Source organism: Halichoeres trimaculatus, unplaced genomic scaffold, assembly GCF_033239565.1.
Source record: "Halichoeres trimaculatus isolate MK-OKI-2021-1 unplaced genomic scaffold, fHalTri1.1 fHalTri1_scaffold_5, whole genome shotgun sequence".
NCBI classification, from domain to species: Eukaryota; Metazoa; Chordata; class Actinopteri; order Labriformes; family Labridae; genus Halichoeres; species Halichoeres trimaculatus.
In genome coordinates, this window is record NW_027437183.1 from 38,756,765 (window position 1) to 38,774,693 (window position 17,929).

The 17,929-nt window shown below is 39.2% G+C and overlaps 1 protein-coding gene across 1 annotated transcript in view; it reads left to right on the top strand.

Moving 5' to 3' along the window:
* araf (A-Raf proto-oncogene, serine/threonine kinase) overlaps nucleotides 1–17,642 on the top strand; it is a 37,408-nt gene extending 19,766 nt beyond the window's left edge. Inside the window, exons 12-16 of the mRNA XM_074669917.1 lie at nucleotides 3,199–3,245; nucleotides 3,471–3,589; nucleotides 8,816–8,947; nucleotides 9,944–10,078; nucleotides 11,107–17,642. Of these exons, the coding sequence (XP_074526018.1) occupies nucleotides 3,199–3,245; nucleotides 3,471–3,589; nucleotides 8,816–8,947; nucleotides 9,944–10,078; nucleotides 11,107–11,247 (574 nt within the window). The 3' untranslated portion in view covers nucleotides 11,248–17,642. The remainder of the gene's footprint in view (nucleotides 1–3,198; nucleotides 3,246–3,470; nucleotides 3,590–8,815; nucleotides 8,948–9,943; nucleotides 10,079–11,106) is intronic.
* The last annotated feature ends 287 nt before the right edge of the window (nucleotides 17,643–17,929 follow it).

Below are 17,929 nucleotides of genomic sequence, written 5' to 3' on the forward strand. Positions count from 1 at the left end.
CCTCTTAACCACATGAACACGGCGATTTCACTCACATAAACGGAGATTTTTAAAAACAGATAAAAAAGTGAAGAAATAATAAATATCCGTTTGAGTGGATCCGTGTAGCGGTGTTAAACGGAGCTGGTGTTGGCGCAATGACGTGAAGCGCCTAGCAACAAGTCACTGTGTTTGACTGCGCATGCTCATAACGTTCTTCTTCTATGGTTTTCACATTTTGCTAACCTGCCACTTATCGGTCAGGCATGGCATTGCAGGCTTTAGAGGCGATCGTTTTCAGTTTGGCCTCTTTGTATGGACAGAGATATTTTTGTGGTGTGGACAGATTTTTTTTTAAAACAAGGACAAAGATATCCAATCAAAAAAATATCCATATACGTGTGGTTCAGGCCTAAGTGTGCATATGATGCTGAATGATTCTAGAACACAACGCTTTTTTCATATTAAATGAGTCGGTCTATTCTCAAATTCTGGAATCAGTTTAAGCCTCTAGGCTACAGTAAAAAAAAGAGACAATGTTGCTGCTCTTGTGTTATATCCTGGATTTTAACATGAATTTTTCATCAAATCAAAACAGCTCTCAAAAGCAGGGATTAATTAATTAATTAATTTATTCATTTAGTTAACATATTTAGGTATTTGATTATTTTTATGTCAATTAATTTGGTTTGTGATGAAATATTGTTGCTAATTTGATGATTAATGATTGTTAACATGTTTGATCCTGGACAAGAAATGCCTAATTTAGGCTTTCAAAACTAAGAGAAATATTCCAAAATTGACCTCACACAGCTCAAACTTCAAAGACAAAAGTTTTAGGATGCAGCTTTTTTGGACGACACGACATATGGTATGACCTACTTCAAGCTGTATGAAACAACTCCAGTCCAATCCACATTATATATGTTGCACATTTTAAAACAAGCAGTCTTAGTGTGTGCTGTAGTCTTGTAGAATCCTGTCTTTATGTAGCAAATAAAAATAATACATTTTATTTATAAAGCCCTTTTCATCAGACAATCTCAACAAGCTACAGCAAGATATGAAACAGAAAATGAAGAAAAACAATTAAAAAAAATGTTGCAGCAGACAATTATAAACCATCAAAGTGGCTTAACGCTTGTGTGCGTGTTTTCCCTCAGTTTTAAAAGAACTAGAGGTGGTGTAGTGTGTGGTCAACCTTAAAAATAATTTTCAGTTTTTTTTAAAATTTTTATTGCAAGAGAGTGCACCCAAACAACAGCAGACAATTAAGAAGAGGAGCAACCATTATGAAGACTACAGGCTTTGTAAAGATACTATTCAAGATGAATCTGAGCAAATGTGTTTGTAGGTCAGTGGTGAGTGTATTTCAAACCGCCTGGTTATTAGGCCGGTATGGTTTTATTTAGGGGATGATAGGGAATAAAGACAAAAAGAGATTGTTGCTGACAATATAAACGTTTTTGCTAATGCTCAGAAAGATGAAAAAAAAATAGAGTATAGTCATAATAACTGTAGTCACTTTTATAATTATTGTTATTGTCATCCCCTCTTACTGGACCTTTATTAACTTTGACTTGCAACAACAATAGCTACAGAGAGATGTCATCCCAGACAGACCAGAAAACACAGCCCCACCAGGGGGTGCTAACTTGCTTGTCTGCATTTATTTATTTAGTTAGTTTTATATAATGTATTTATTGTTTTTCATCAATTTGAGTTTGTCAAATTATTTATTATGAATTGAAACCTCTGGCATTTTTACAAGGTTCTCTATAGAGGAAGAAAGACAGGTTTTTTTAATTTGATCTATTTTTCTGAGTGTTGACAAATTTAAGTATCTATGGTGGTGATGATGGTGAAATCTGGTCCATGGGCATTCTGCGGTTAAAGGGATAGTTCAGTTTTTTTGAAGTGGGGTTGTATGAGCTCTATGTGACCACTAAGGACATTAGATACAGTAGAAAGTTGTCTCCTCTCCCTCAGTAAGACACAAACTGTAATCGATGGTGACGAGGAAATAGACGCTAACAGGGAGAGACCGTACCAGATTCAAAGGCTATTTTCTCTGCCTACAAGAACTCAAATCAAAAAGTAATACCACAGTTTAAGAGTACGATACATAAAATATTTTTTTAAGTGAATTAAGTCTTCGGAATATAAACATTTATCTGGACCTAACGAACTGGTCAAGTGCCCTTCCGCGCAGCGCTACTGCGCTCCGTCCCCCCTCCTCCTTTCAGCTGTAGGGAATGTAAACAAGCTATGCTTCGGGCGCCGGTTGTAGCCTTGTGCAAGTTTGATCAAGTATCATAATTCTTTTGTTTGTACTCTAAGGATTGTGAGGCAGCGTAGGAAATTCAAAATGAGTGACTATGACAGCGACGATGAAGTGCCATTCACTTTGGAACCAAAAGGATACCTGCATGAACCGAAGTAGCTACACAGAAGAGGAGCTGCTACAGATGGAGACTGAAAGGAATACAGAGGAAACGTCCACGGACACTGGACATCAAGATGCTGAGTGTTACTGCTGCCACGACTGTTGTTGTTGTTGCTGCTGTTACAGGACACTCCAGAATTCAGAAGAGCAGGGAAATCTGTGTGATGAGTTATACAGACGGCTTGAGAGCCAGCAGTGTCCTCAGACAAATCCTGAAGAGTGTCTGTAACCAAGTTCCACTCGTGACAGCAGTAACACTCAGCATCCGTGGGCATTGAGTCACAGCTCAGACATTTACACCACTGAGTATTTCAGACTCTATCTTGATGTCCAGTGTCCGTGGATGTTTCCTCTGTATTCCTTTCAGTCGCCATCGGTAGCAGCTCCTCTTCTGTGTACTCCGGTACACAGAAGACTTAATGCACTTAAAAAATATTTTATGTCGCATACTCTTAAACTGTGGTATTACTTTTTGATTTGAGTTCTTGTAGCAGAGAAAATAGCCTTTGAATCTGGTACGGTCTCTCCCTGTTAGCGTCTATTTCCTCGTCACCATCGATTACAGTCTGTGTCTTACTGAGGGAGAGGTGACACCTTTGTACTGTATCTAATGTCCTTAGTGGTCACATAGAGCTCATACAACCCCACTTAAAAAAAACTGAACTGTCCCTTTAAGGACGTTGTAAGTAATTTAAGAAAAGTGTGTGTGTTTCCCTCTGATGATACCAAATAATGCAGGCAGAAAAGTAAATTTTGATTTGTTTCTCTTTCAGTTATCTTCATGCAAAGAACATAATCCATCGAGATCTGAAATCAAACAGTATCCTTGTTTGGCCTGGTTGTAGCTGAATAATGTTCCTCTGTGCGTGGCTTTTAAGCTTGAACCTTTTTGTTGTAAAATCTGCATGGAAGTGTTCTAATCTTTAGTTATTCAAACCTCCAGAGCAGGTTCTCTTTACTACAACATCCCTTGTTCCACATAATTTCTTGTTTGGTGACTTTGTGCACCACTTCTTTCTCAATTTGACCTGAGCTCTGCTGCTAGATATTTTTCTCCATGAGGGCTGGACCGTTAAGATTGGGGACTTTGGCTTAGCCACTGTGAAGTCTCGGTGGAGTGGTTCCCAGCAGGTAGAACAACCCAGTGGATCCATTCTATGGATGGTAAGACTCTCTGCTTTTATGGATAAAGAAGTATCATTTGGGTGATCGGAATTGTTCTTTTCAATTTCTTATCTCTCTCATCTTTCTTTCTCTCTCTCTGACTTTAATGTTATTATACTGAAAAGTCTTGAAGAAACAGCACTTTGAACTGGATCTTAATTACTGATTTAAAAGGCCTGTGAGGAGCTTCTAAGTAAAAGTAAAAGTTAATGTATTCTCTCCAGGTCTGTGCACATGAAACTTTTTTTTTGTAATTACAGCATTTGCGATTTGAAAATTGTATTCTATTATATTGCAATGTCCATTTCAATTTGATTAATTGTTCAGCCCTATTCCAGATATTTGCTTGATCCTAATCCACAATTTCAAATGAGATTATCAGCACCAGTATAGGTTATTCCTAAATGCTATCTCTCGGCTTCCTGATTGGGTCACACAGTACAGGATTGATTTACATCGAGGTCTCTGACACCACGTCAGCTGATGAAGTTTAGTCGAGAGAAGAGAGATCTGTGTTTTTCTCTGCTGAAAATTGATTTCTGTGATTAATTTTGTAAAAATGGTGGTGGACACTGGAGTCGACTGGAGTCCAACCCACAGTCAGCAGTTATTCTGTAGTGGTCTGTTCAAACTTCAGAGTCCATCAATAAAATGAAGAGTGAGGTTATGTTTGCTCTGATTGGTAGATGACTGGCAGGGCATAGCTAATCAGGATTCACTAATGTTACATGTTACAGACACGTCTTAGAGCACCAGGCTGTGATCGGCGGGTACTAAGCCATGGTACAAACTGAGTTTACAAAGCTTACTTGCAACGTATCAAACAATAGCTCTATGTAGCTGTAGATAGATACAGTGGGGTAAATAAGTACTGAATGCGTCAACTTTTTTCTCATCACAGTTATTTCCAAAGATGCAATTCAAACAAATTTCTACCAGACATTGGTATTCACTCAAATAATCATGACATTGAAGTCTATAAATAATGATTATGTAGAATTAAGTACGATAACACAGGAAAAAAAGTATTGAACACACCATGAAAAGGCTATACTTCGGCAAGGAAATGCACCATACCACCTGAAATCTGTCAGTAATTATTACTTAAATTTCCAATTAGTGCAAACCAACATCAGCTGGGCCAGAGCAAATTGATGGTCCTATAAAAAAGGTTGTTTTTTGGCACCAGGCAGTTAAATACAACACACCTCATGATGGGTTTTTTACTTAACAAAATAGTTCAGAGGAGAGGGATGGTGGTGAGGCTGAAATCCCGGAGGCTGCAGCAGATGATGTCTTGCCTCCTGCCGAGAAGAAAAGGAAAAGCCGGTCGTTTCGGACCGCATGGATGGAAAAATATTCCTGGCTACGGTGCGAAGTAATGGATGGAATGGAAAAAATGTTTTGTTCACATTGTGAAAGCTGGGCAAGAAGAATGGATTTACTAGAGAATCAACAAATATGAGAAGCTCATCTCTAATTGAGCACAGCCAGTATGACGTATCATTTTAAGTCTGCCCTTAACCTAAACACGAGGATCCATGTTAACTTAGTGGCATGACCTTAAAAGCACCAAATTAGTTGCCTCAATGAGTTTTGCTAGTAAATAATGTGAAGACTTGTAAAATATAACTTCCATGAGGCTATTCACTCATGCAGTGACAGATCACCCTATAGAGCCCAAATGTCATAGTCGCTGTCGAGGTTTGGATCCTAACTGTCATTATTCGGGAGCTGTCTGTGGGACTCTGCTGTTTGACTCCTCATTACTTATTGACGCACAGTGCAGGGTTTTATCATCAGTTTTTGTAAACAGTCCACTCAGGTTGTTATACAACTTTACTTTGAAGATAGAACAAATGTTTCTAGGACCAAATTATTTATGTTTTTAAATCACTTTGTCACGTATAATGACAAAGATTACATCGATTGAAAATACACCCCCACTTAATAACAGGAATAGATTTTTTTACAGGCTTGCTTTGCCAGGCGAGGGCAGGGCCCTTTGAAAAGTATAACCCCCCCCAACCTCGTGGAAGCTGTGGGGGTATACTTTGCAGCATTTAAGCTCAATAAATTCAGATAATATTTGACCGGGAAGTCAAACGCTTGTCTGGTAAATTGAAAACCTGCCAGTCAAGTTGTCCGGTGCCATTTTTTTTAAGGGGAAACCCTGATACCAATAGTGAAGTTTGGAGGTGGAAGCATCATGGTAAGGGGTTGTCTCTAATCTCATGGTATTGGCAAATTTCATATAACTGACGGAGCAATGAATGGAGCCATGTATGGGGAAATTCTTGATCTGAATCTGCTGCCATCCACCTGGATGATGAAGATGAGACATGACTGGACCTTCCAGCAGGACAACCATCCAAAGCACACGGCAAAGTTGACTCTTAAATGGTTTTAAAAAAAGAAAATCAATCTGTTAGAATGGCCTAGTTAATCACCTGACTTAAATCCAATTTAACATTTGTGGAAAGAACTAAAGAAAAGGGTTCACCAGAGGGCACCAAAGAATATTCAAGATTTAAAGACAATGGCCCTCAAAATGGGTGTACGCTCCTTTCCATGCACAGATCAGCATTTATCAATCTGAACGTGGGCATCGTGTACGCTCAAATCCCACGCCAGGTCTGAGTTTGTGTACGCAAGTTTCATGCCAGTGGAGAGCGGGGTGCAGCGAGGGAAATCTGTCTGTGGAGGAGAATTATTAGATCATATGAGCACAAAACATTTTCAGAATTAAAAACTGATGTTCTTAGATTAATATTTAGATCCTTGAATCAGATATGACACCAAGAATGCTTTTAACTGTTCACTGTTATTCCGCCAATCTATAAAATACTTCGCCTTGAAAGTCAGCTGATTTCTACGTTTGAAAAAATGTTTCCTCAAACGGTTTACCTAAAAAATGTGTAAATAGAGAGGCTGTTCCAAGTTTTTAATGCACTCCCACGTTCATGATAAAGTCTCCACAGAGAACATTCAGACGACACTGGATCCAACTTTTAGAACAGATTTTTATTTTAAGGAAGCGGTATTGATAACAGGATTTACCGTGAAGATAATTTATATGATAATATTGTAAGGATCAATATATTGATCTTTACAATATTATCATATAAACGTGAACTGTGTGCGTAAAAGTATAATTTCAATTTCATAACAAAGGACGTTCATTTACATAAGATCAAAACCTGTGCTCGTCTCGTGGTAAAAATAATTATAAAACTCTGGTCTACCCGTGCGTAATTGCGCACGATCGACACACTTCAGCTCCACTCCCTCCTCAGTCTGTGACAGGTTCAGGTTCAGGTTCAGGTTCAGGTTCAGGTTCAGGTTCAGGTTCAGACTGGAGTCTGAAGGTTCTCTCAGAGCTCAAACACATTTTTAAAAGCCAACTTTCCACGTTTCTGGTCCTGAACGGAAACAGTTGCGGCTTCTAACAGTCAGACAACACGGATTAATTAATCAAGGTATAAACAAAGGCTGTGCAAATTAAATGTTTAAAACTCTGTTGTAGTTTAGTTTGTCACATCCACGCTGCTGACAGCTGCAGTGATTTCCTTGCAGGTATGTTTTTTCTGACTCGCTCTATTTTCTGACTGCTGAACAACACCGTGTTATTTCCCCTCTACCTGTTGCTATGGCGTTGTCGATAACCGGCATGGAGAAGTTCCTTTTTCCCCATAATGTGTCCCTCCATGTCGTAAATTCCATGGGTTTGGCCAGCTGAACCTTGAATATTTAGGGGCGTGTTATGTAAGTTAAAGTTGTTTTCAGCAGCCACATTTATCAACAGCTGATCAGGCGTACACCATGATTGGCTCTGATATGCACGTTTCATAAATCACACGTGAACGTTGCTGTAAACTGGTTTTTACACCCAAATCTGCGCAAATCCTCACGCAAGATTGATAAATGAGGGCCAATCTGTGCAGTGACATGGGCCAAAATCACACCTGAGCAGTGTGGGCAATCAGTTAAAACATACAACAATCGTCTGGAAGCTGTCATTGCAAACAAAGGCTTCTCTACTAAGTATTAGATGAGTCTCAGCGTGTTCAATACTTTTTTTCTGTGTGGTAACACTTTCTTCCACATAATCATTATTTATGGACCTGAATGTTGTGATCTTTTTTGAAAGTTCTGTTTGAATTGCATCTTTGGAAATAAATGTGATGAGAAAAAAGTTGACACGTTCAATACTTATTTTCCCCACTGTACATAACCTGGCCAATTTGCATCATGGGAAAAGTTGTCTTGAACAAAGAAAAGTAGTGTTACAACTAGGGATGGGTACCGAATTTGGTGCTTTTACAGGTACCAACCAAATTCTGTCTGTAGTACCAAGTTCCGATTCACGCAAAATCAAACAGTACCATGTTTAGGTACCTAAAGAGGGAGTGGAAGAGTAGGTGTTTTTCAATGTGTTACAACCTGGGTCCTAGGCTGTAGCAAGAACGGGAGGCGGACGAGAAAGCTGCCGCTTAACATCAAGTTTATTACAGACAGCACAAAAACTTTATCAGCTTCTTTTAAGTAATCATAGAGCAAACAGTCGTGCCTCGCTGCACCCCTCGGGTCACATGCCGTGAGGTAGGCAGCCCCAACACTGATTCAAGGGGGGGGCCTCAAGACAAGGTAGTCCCTGTCAGGCCCAGGTGCATCACATCCACTCCTGATGACCCTGCGTCTGGCTCTGAAAGACAAAAACACACAAGCAGCAAACTGCCACTAGCAGCACCTAGGGGTTCAGAGGGGTCATCACAAATGCTGGACATAAACACAGTATTGTAAGTTTAGATAGTGAGAAGTTAATATGTTACATTTTAAAAAACCTTGATTTTATTATTAAACAAAGGAATATAAACCACGTATCACACAAAGAAGTACCAAAAATTGTTACCGTTGAGTACCAATTTCCAGGTACCAGGCATTGGTACTGTATAGTTTCAAATCGGGAAGGTACCCATCCCTTACAAAGGAGATCTGATCTAACACTCCTTGAACATAGCTTAGAAGATTATTATCAGAACTGAAAGCTTGACCTACAATTCAGTTTGAGCTGTTTCCTTTATGTCCCTACACAGGTGATCTTGTCATGTTACTGAAAATCCTGCCCTGAACTGCTTTTCTGCAGATCAGTATCCAAGCACAAAAAGCTGTGGGTGGAAACAGGCCCTAAGATGACACTTTATAGGTGTTTTTTTACTTTCACAGGCACCAGAGGTGATCCGAATGCAGGACACCAACCCCTACACGTTCCAGTCTGATGTGTACGGCTATGGAGTTGTGCTGTTTGAGCTGATGTCAGGGACTCTGCCTTACTCCAATATCAACAACAGAGATCAGGTCAGTTCTTGAAAGTGGTTCTTTTCTGTAACACTAATGTGTTGTTACAGTATCTAGGCATGTTTGATTCTAATTTGCATGTTCATGAATAACTCAACAGAAAGATTAAAGGTAGTCTTTACACACTGTAGCAGCACAGAGTTCTCATTTTATACATTTAAATATTTGTAATCTCTGAAAGAGTTTCAAAAAACTGGAAGAGTGCACTTTTAAAGGTCTATAATTTTGCAGAGACAATCAAGTGTTATTAAAAGAGGAGCAGAGCACTAATAAAGAGTACAAAGTCTTGGTACCAGCAGTTTTGGGCAAAGTAATTTAATTTGTTACTTTCTAAAAAAGTAACAGAATTAATAACTTAATTACTCCTTCATATTTGTGATTAGTTACAAGGGGAAAGTAATTATGTTGCTTTTTGAGAAACCTTCAAACATGTAAAAGAATTTGGATTTATGAGCAGGTTTTCTCTGGTACATACTGTAGTGTTAACCTTCCTGTCTGGAAGTGCCTGAACAGTGGACAGGGCCTGTCCAGACTGTGATCGGGAAGCATGGGAGACTTTGTGGTCTGCCTTATGCTGACTTCGAGGGCTTTATTTTCAGCTCCTGGCCTGAGCCTGGCTTAGTAAGCCAGGTCAGATATGTAGTAAGGCGCCATGTGTATTGTATGTATTTTTAAGGGGCAGCAGTGGCTCAGTGGTAGTCGCCTCTCAATCGGAAGGTCAGGGATTCGATTCCAGCTCCTGCAGTCACATGCCAAAGTGTCCTTGAGCAAGACACTGAATCCCGAATTGCTGAATGGATTAGATAAAACTGATGGTTTCCAATAGGAAAATCCACCATCAGTGTGTGAATGTGGTGTGTATGGATGAATGAGAGACTAGCAGTGTAAAGCGCTTTAAGTGGTCTGGGAGACTAGAAAAGCGCTATATAAGTACTGGTCCATTTACCATATGTGGCTTGGACTAACTGGATGTCTCCTTCCTACTTTTATTCTCAGATAATCTTCATGGTTGGACGTGGTTACTTGTCACCAGACCTCAGTAAGCTGTATAGTACCTCACCTAAGTCAATGAAAAGGCTCATCATCGACTGCCTAAAGTTCAAACGTGACGAGAGGCCGCTGTTCCCGCAGGTGAGTAGTTCAAAATCAGCTAATTTCTTGAGATCCTCAACGTGAGTAGAAGCTCAGCTAGGAACACACGCTTGCATTAAAATGTCACATGGGATGAATTCACTGTTTACTCTATGAAAACATGAAGTTAAAAACAATCCGGGGTCAGAATGAAGCTGTAAAACCTTGAATTTAGAAGGGGCTTTTACTTCTGTTGAGCATCTTTTGGATGTACAAGCCCTCAGTGATGATAACCGATGATCATTTGAATATTTTACATTAGATTTTAACCTTTTAATCCTTGTCTTTGAAGACCTCACAGCAGACACTCTTTTCCTGAGCTCTGTTTCCTTTTGCATTTTGATTTGAGTCCAGATGGTCTTTAACAGATTTAGCCAAGGCTGCATTTTGGCATTTCAAAACTTATCTCTGTTCACACTAGGGGTGTGTTCAACGCTGTATTGCTGAGGGGTGTGTCATGATTTGCAAATCATAGAAATATTCATTACTTTGTTAAAACAGTGAAGTATACGTTTTATTGAATATAGTTCACTCATCAGCAAAATAATTGGCAAATAGAAGCCGCTGTGCTTAAGCTTAGGGTTCCCATCCCTGGCACCTTTCCGAGATGCAGACACACCAACACACAAGTATGTGGTGCTTATGATGGCATATGCCACTCCAGCAAATCTATGGTGCAGAGCTGGTGCTGGAGACTGCAAAAGGCTCAACAGACAGTTGAGCCTCCTTAGCATGAGAATGTGTGTATCTGTTTCATCTGGCTGAAGTCTGTTTCTGCTCAAATAGTGCTTACCACAGAAAATGGTGTGGCAGTATAACCTAAAAGATTTTTTTCTCTGCATGAATTGAACTTTCATTCCTCATGTTTGAAGAAGTGGCTGTATCTAAAACAAATGTCTAGAATCATAATTTATTTTTAAGTGCTAATAATGTCTTGATCATTGAGGTGGCCTTCATTACATGCACACCTGCTGGTGATTGAAATGTAACAGGACAGTCTACTCAACCACCTTTTCTTCCCTCCTCAGATCCTGGTAGCAATCGAGCAGGTTCAAGACCTGCTGCCAAAAATCGAGCGGAGTCGCTCCGAGCCGTCGCTCCACCGGGCCGTCCACGCTGAAGATCTGAACCCTCTCCTGTTCCACACCACCAGGCTGATGCCTCTCTAAGCTGCTCACAGCACTGCACAGAGAAGACATGGCCCTGTCTGTAACAACAGCATTCCAGTGCCTCAGAGAGGCAGCAGGCTGATTGTCCTGAGTGACCACCAACCCTAATGTACCCCACTGCTACTGCTGCTCCTGCTGCCTCTGCAGAGCCATGGAACACCAGCCCTCAGTGTAACACCTTCAGGAGCAATACTACAGCTTTGTTCAGTCTGAAGGAGAAAAGTTTTTCCTATGAGCATGTCAGAGATCTGCTCACTGGGTAAACGATGTCTGTGAAAACAGGAAGACTAAATACATCCAGTCAGAAAAAAGTCAGCGGCTTTCTTTAGACATAGACTTGGTAAAACTCATTTGGAACCCAGTATCTATAAATAAACATGAGAAAATCCAGTGACACAGTTCTGTCTGATGGTTGAGAGAATTTCTCTCAGCTCAGTCAAAGAGGTAGTGACTGAGTGCAGTATTAATTTCAGCTCTTTTTTGCTGTTTATGAGGAAAAAAACTTGAAAGAGCTAGTTATCCTCAGAGGCACTAACATTTATCAGAGATTTCCAGTAAAAATGGTCTTTTCAGACTCAGTATGCGCCACGTTCACCTGACAAGTCCAGAAAAATGTCTTATCTTAAGATATTAAAACAAAAATGCCCAAATTGCTTGTTAGGAGCAAAAATAAATAAACAAATGAATAAACAAATAAAATACCAACAGGAAAGGTAACTGTTTAGTTTCTTAAATTGAAATGACATGTGAAGTAAATTTATTTGGCTCATATTGGCTCTGTTGAGACATATTTTCCAATAAAGTCGTCGTGAATGCTTGCTAAATTTCAGGTTTTGCAGTGAACTTAGAATCCACAACAGTGAGCAGGGTTAACGTGCTGTCTCCACCCACAGACCTTGGGAATTATGGACATAATTTCAGTCGTTTCTAGGGATGGGTATTAAAAACCAGTTCCTGTTGAAAACGTATTAATAAATGTTTCAATCCATCAACATCATTATCCCTTGTGCTTAACGATTCCCTTATCGATTCTTTACATTATGCTGGAGCTGCTGGTCCTTCCGTCAAGTACTCTGCTGCAGCTGTCTTAGCTTAGCAGATGATAACGGTTTCCAAGATAACTCTGATTCAGGATTTTCCCCTTGAAGTTTCACTTAAAAACTGAAAACACAAAAAAAGTAAATTACTCTCTGACAGAAGATTCCTATTCATTACATTCAACATGGTATCAATCTCATTACTTATCAAGAATGAAATCTCGCTTGATTGACGCTTATTAATTTGGGAAATTGCGTTTATATGCTAGCGGTTAGCATACATTGGTATAACTTCAGCTTCAGGATATAATTTCAGCCTTCATCAGAGAACCACATCACAGTTAGTCTTTGTAAAAAAAATACAGAAAACTCCAAATGTAAAAAATACTCACAGGTAAATGAAAGAAAAGTTTATTGCAGGCTCATGGCTGACTTCATAACTACAGCAAGGTTCCAAACAACTTGAAATAATACTATAGCCACTTCGAGACACTAGATGGCCAATAAGTCAATAATGTATTACAAAACAGAGCATCAACATCACAATCTGTAATTTTAACTTATTTTTATTTATTTACCCAGACATATGCAGAGCCAGTGACCAATTACACATTTATTCACTTACAAACTCAATTAAATGTTGTTGACACAGAAAACCTGTGAAGCTCCTTTTGTGCAGAGAACATTCACAGGAGGAATTGATAAGGGAATCGATAAAGAATTGGAGTAATAAGCAGGATCGATAAGGGCATTGGTATCAATTAGGGCTGCAGCTATTGAATATTTTAGTATTCCAGTATTATATTGAGAATTCCATTGATTAGTCGAGTAATCAGATAAAACACATTTTTGTTCAGTTGAAGAGTAATTATTTTTCAAATGAAAATTTGTCTCTAACAAGTGGGAAACAGGTGATTTTAGGTGACATATTTGAGATTCAGTGTAATCTGACTAGATGTGAGAAATTTTAACTAGGAATAAGACATTCTTGAAAGATTTTTGTCTTTGCAGTGTTCAGACTAAAATGATGACCCCTGCAGAATTGGAGCACATTAGGCTCCATTACTTCTTGATATTTTATCCTTCAATGACCTGTGTGCTAAACTTAACAACTGCCCAGTTAGCTCTATTATCTTTTTGCTTTTCATCTCTTTCACTCTACAGGGTTGTGTTTTACAGATCAAATAAATGCTATGTAATCACCTAATTAGCATAAAAAGTCATTTGCATGAAAGGAATAATATCGTAGGAGGGTCAGAAATAACACACTGTGAATGTGGTAAGAACTACAAGTGCATTTGTTTGGTTGACTTTTTTTTTAGATGTTAAAATATCAATACTCCTCCACTATTTATACGCAGTCTCCTGCACGGTCACACTGGCCATCCAAGCTGTGCAGTACTCTACCCGCCTGCACAATGAGGCACAGAGAACACTGCTACAACTTCAGTGACTTTAAGGTTCATATTAAGCCGTTTTGGTCCGACACAGCCCTCTGACACCCCTGCTATTGTTTAAAGTGACTGTTGAGAGGAGCAGTCACAGCAATCGCATGTCATTGATCCTACGTGAAGTCCGCATTTGTGCGCATGTATACAGTGTACCGTGCTGAAGCCCACCTCTCCAAAAGTGCCAGAGAGAAGAGTCTTGCAGTCACACTGGTCAAACAAAATGGACTTTGCTTGAAAACAGTTCAGATAGCCAGTGCAACCGGGCTCTGAGAGACTGATGTGAGCGAGACGTCCATCTGTGACGGTCTGTGGGTGAGCGATTTTGGATAGGGGAGGGGCTCAGCACGTGCTGCTTGTCAACAAGCAGCTATTGTTGTAGATCAGTACATGCTTTCACATCAGTCTCCAAACTCCAGAAAAGAAGCTAGATTTGTTGCTGGTCACTTTTTTGTGGGGAAAAAAAGCGCTAGAGGGGTCTGAAAAATCACAAAATAAGGCGTCAGCTGTATGTGCCACATCAGAAGTTCAAGCAAACTATCACTCATTAATCTTTTCAAATTTAACCATTCCTCGGGGCGTAGGAAATTCCTCTATCATTTTTTGTAATTGAGTTACTCAAATAATTCAAGGAATTATTTCAGCTCTAGTATCAATAAAATCTTATCCATACCCATCCCTAGACATTACTCTCCGAATCAGAAGTGGACATTTCAGAAGCTGCAGGTTTTAGTTGTTCAGCATTTCCTGTATTTTTCCAGAGGTTGCTGCTTGTTTCCAGAGAATGTTTTGTACAAATATCGAAACACCATGGATTACCCGCAAAAGCCAGTCTCTTTCTCTAAATCCTTAGTTCATCTTTCAAAGTAAATATCTGTATTAGTGAACGTTTCAGTGCATCAGAATTACAAGTGCTTGTGTTTTTCGGTATGGATAGGACAGTCAAAGTGCTGAGTCATGTTGTCAGTGTAACAGTGAACTCTGGAAAGATGTTCTGATGTAAAATATACCTAAAGTTTTGATGACAGTTACTGTAAATTGTAAGTGTCATCTTAGTGTGAGGGGGATATTGATTACAAGAGATTCGACAAAATTCACATTTTCTCTTTCACTGTTTGTGCTGTAAATCGTTGACTGATCCCATCATTGATTCAGAAAAGAGAAGAATTCAATTCTGATCTGATAAATGAACCAAAGCAACTGGGAAAAAGTGTAAACTGGGCCCTCCAGTTGAAAGGGCAGCACACCTTAGTGCTGGGCCAGAGTCTCACACAGTTCTGTGCTACATGTGAGCTGCAGCTGTGTCACCTGTCAGCCATGAACCTGCTGAACCAAGTGTTTCATTCCTTCCTTTTATGGCAATAATGAAAGTAGCACAACAAACTTCCGATCATTCCCTTCCCATACTGCACAAACGAAAGTCTCTATGACTTACCTTTTATTAAAAAAATATTCTCATTAGACTGAATATGAGCCATATTCACCTGACAAGTCCAGGAAATGTCTTACTTCAAAGATGGCCAAATTACCCCAAAGAATTTGTCATGAGGTAATGATAAAAATGAACTTTAGTTTCTTGACTGAAAGCATTTTACATATTTCATAAAACTCGAGAAGAAAACTAATAATTTGAGCTAATAAGACATTTCTTACGAAAATACTGACACTTGCTTAGATTACAGTTTTTGCAGTGTATGATGCCAGATGGACATTTGAACCTCTGTCCCCAAACATCCATGATGCTTTGAGTCATGTGACCATCCTGATTGGCTTACTCATGGTGCAACCCTTGTAGCTTGGTGAAGAGCCCTGAAGAAACAGGATTAAAGCTGCTTCATTTAATGTTTTCATTGACATTTAATGCTGAGCCTACTACTTTCAACAGATGAGACCTTTGCTGGTTATCTGATTTTCTCAGTAGCAGTTCTCACAACAGGAGCAATAAGAAGACACCAAAAAGCCTTGTAACGCTGAACTCGTTCAAGATTTTAACAATAGACCTTACACTGAGATTTCTGCTTTTTAAACATCTTAAAGTACTGCACACTGAAAAAAAGTGAAATCTCATCAAGTGTTTTTGTCTTATTTTAAGTAAAACTTGTCTTTTTACATTTTTAATGAGCCGCATTCAATTGGTCACTCTGGAAAATAATGTCGTGTTACATTGTGTAGAGACAAAATGAGATCTGAATTGCTTGGAACAAGTAAAAAAAATCTGCCAGTGGAACAAGAGAAATTTGCTGGAAAAGAACAAACTTTTCCATTGGCAGATTTTTTTACTTGCTACTGGCATTTAAAGACCTAATTTGGTCTTTAAATAAGTTGAATTAAGACATTTTTCTGGACTGGTCATGTGAATGTGGCTCATATAAAGACTAAAAAGACCATTGATATTAAGACTGAAAATAAGACAAAAACACTTGACAAGCTTTCAGTTTTTTTGCCATTCAGTGTGAGGAACTGGGAAACACCTTTCTTTTTATCGCTTACAAAAACATTTGAGGGAACTGTTGTATTTGCTGATGATAGTACATGTGTGATAAGTTTTCTTGGACTGACAAGTGACAAGTTTTCTTCATCATTTTTGCGTCAGACACTGATGAGTGGACTGTCTGCAGCTGTGGGCTGTCCAGGTGGTGGTTGGTGGTCTGTGAACTGGCCAGGCCTCTCTGTATGTTGTTTGGGATGTGACTGGGCATAGAGCGAAACAGATCTTGCCGTGTGTATCAGTCATCAGTGATTCACTGCAGATTAGATGTTTTAAATCTTGATAATTTATGTTGTGCAAATAGGGGCTGGGTACCCTAACTGTTCCTACGCATTCCAGTGATATCGGTGGATTGTGGTTGGGGAGGGGGAGGGATTGGGTGGGGATTTGTTTCTTTTATTTATTGATGTATTTGCAGATTGTCAGGTCTGCAGCTGTGGCTCTTTGGAGGTAGATTTGATGTTTACAGAGAGGAGACTCTGTGCCACCTTCACATCACGGCTCTGTAAAAAGAATGTTCCTTAAAGGCTCGGTACTGTCCGCTCCTCTGAAGGACTCAGTCTGATACTGTTTCCTGTCGGGGCATTTCTAAAGACTGCCTGTAAACAACCCGAGCACTCACCAGGTATCAGGCAACTTCTGCTTCCTCGGGTTACATTACAATAGCATTTTTCTGTGCAACACTTCTAAATACCGTAAAAGTGATGTGTGTGTGTATTGGTGGGCATTTTGTGTGTCCTGCGAATTGTAAATGAATCTAACAGATGTTTGAATCTGTTAGCTTTCTTTTTATAACTTTTCAGTAAACCCAGAATGTCTGCATTGAATTTCAATAATGCTTAAGATAAGTACAGAAAGAGATTCGTAGCAAGTTAGTGTAACAATGCACCAGCTCCCTTTGAATCGGACGCTCAGCGCACGACTCTTTAACGACTCAACTCCCCTCTTGAAGATGGACACTGAATCATTTGGACTCATTTTGGTGTGAGTGTGTTTTCTCCACAAAAGGATTGTGTTTCTCTGCTATCTGACAGAGGAGGGAACAAGTGCCACAGTTGCTGAAAATCTCTGTTAAAATGGAGCTGGACATCAGCTCTCCCTGTTCTAGAAGAGGAAACTCAGATCTTCACACGACCATTTGTATCAGAGAAGAAGAGACCTGTATCAGTGTAGTCTTTTGTCTTTCATATCTCTAGGTGAATTAAAATACTTGTGTCTATAGTTTCTGAGGTGTCAGGTTGTTTGGTTTGCAATGAATGGTATATTCTGCTGTGTACAGTTACATTTTTTTTAATGACAAAAAAATTGTACTTGTTTCTATTTTTTGTGTGATGGTCTCAATAAGAACAAAATTATTTTAAAGTGTAAAGGAAATCTTAGTATTTTTTCTTTTTTTAGTTTATTTTGGTCTTGAAATATTGATGCAGGATTTATTCTTTAAATAAATGAATTCACATGATACGTGCTGTCTTATTTTCCTCTCAGCCACTTTCAGAGCAGAGCTTGTAAGACATGCAATTAACATGCAACTGTTTGTGTGCGTCTTTAAAGATGATCTGTTAAAATCTGAACTGCAAAAGCTGAATTCTAATCATACACACACACACACACACACACACACACACACACATATATATATATATATATATGTATGTATATATATATGTGAAAACTAAAATGGCAATAATTTGCCCAAAACAACTTAAATT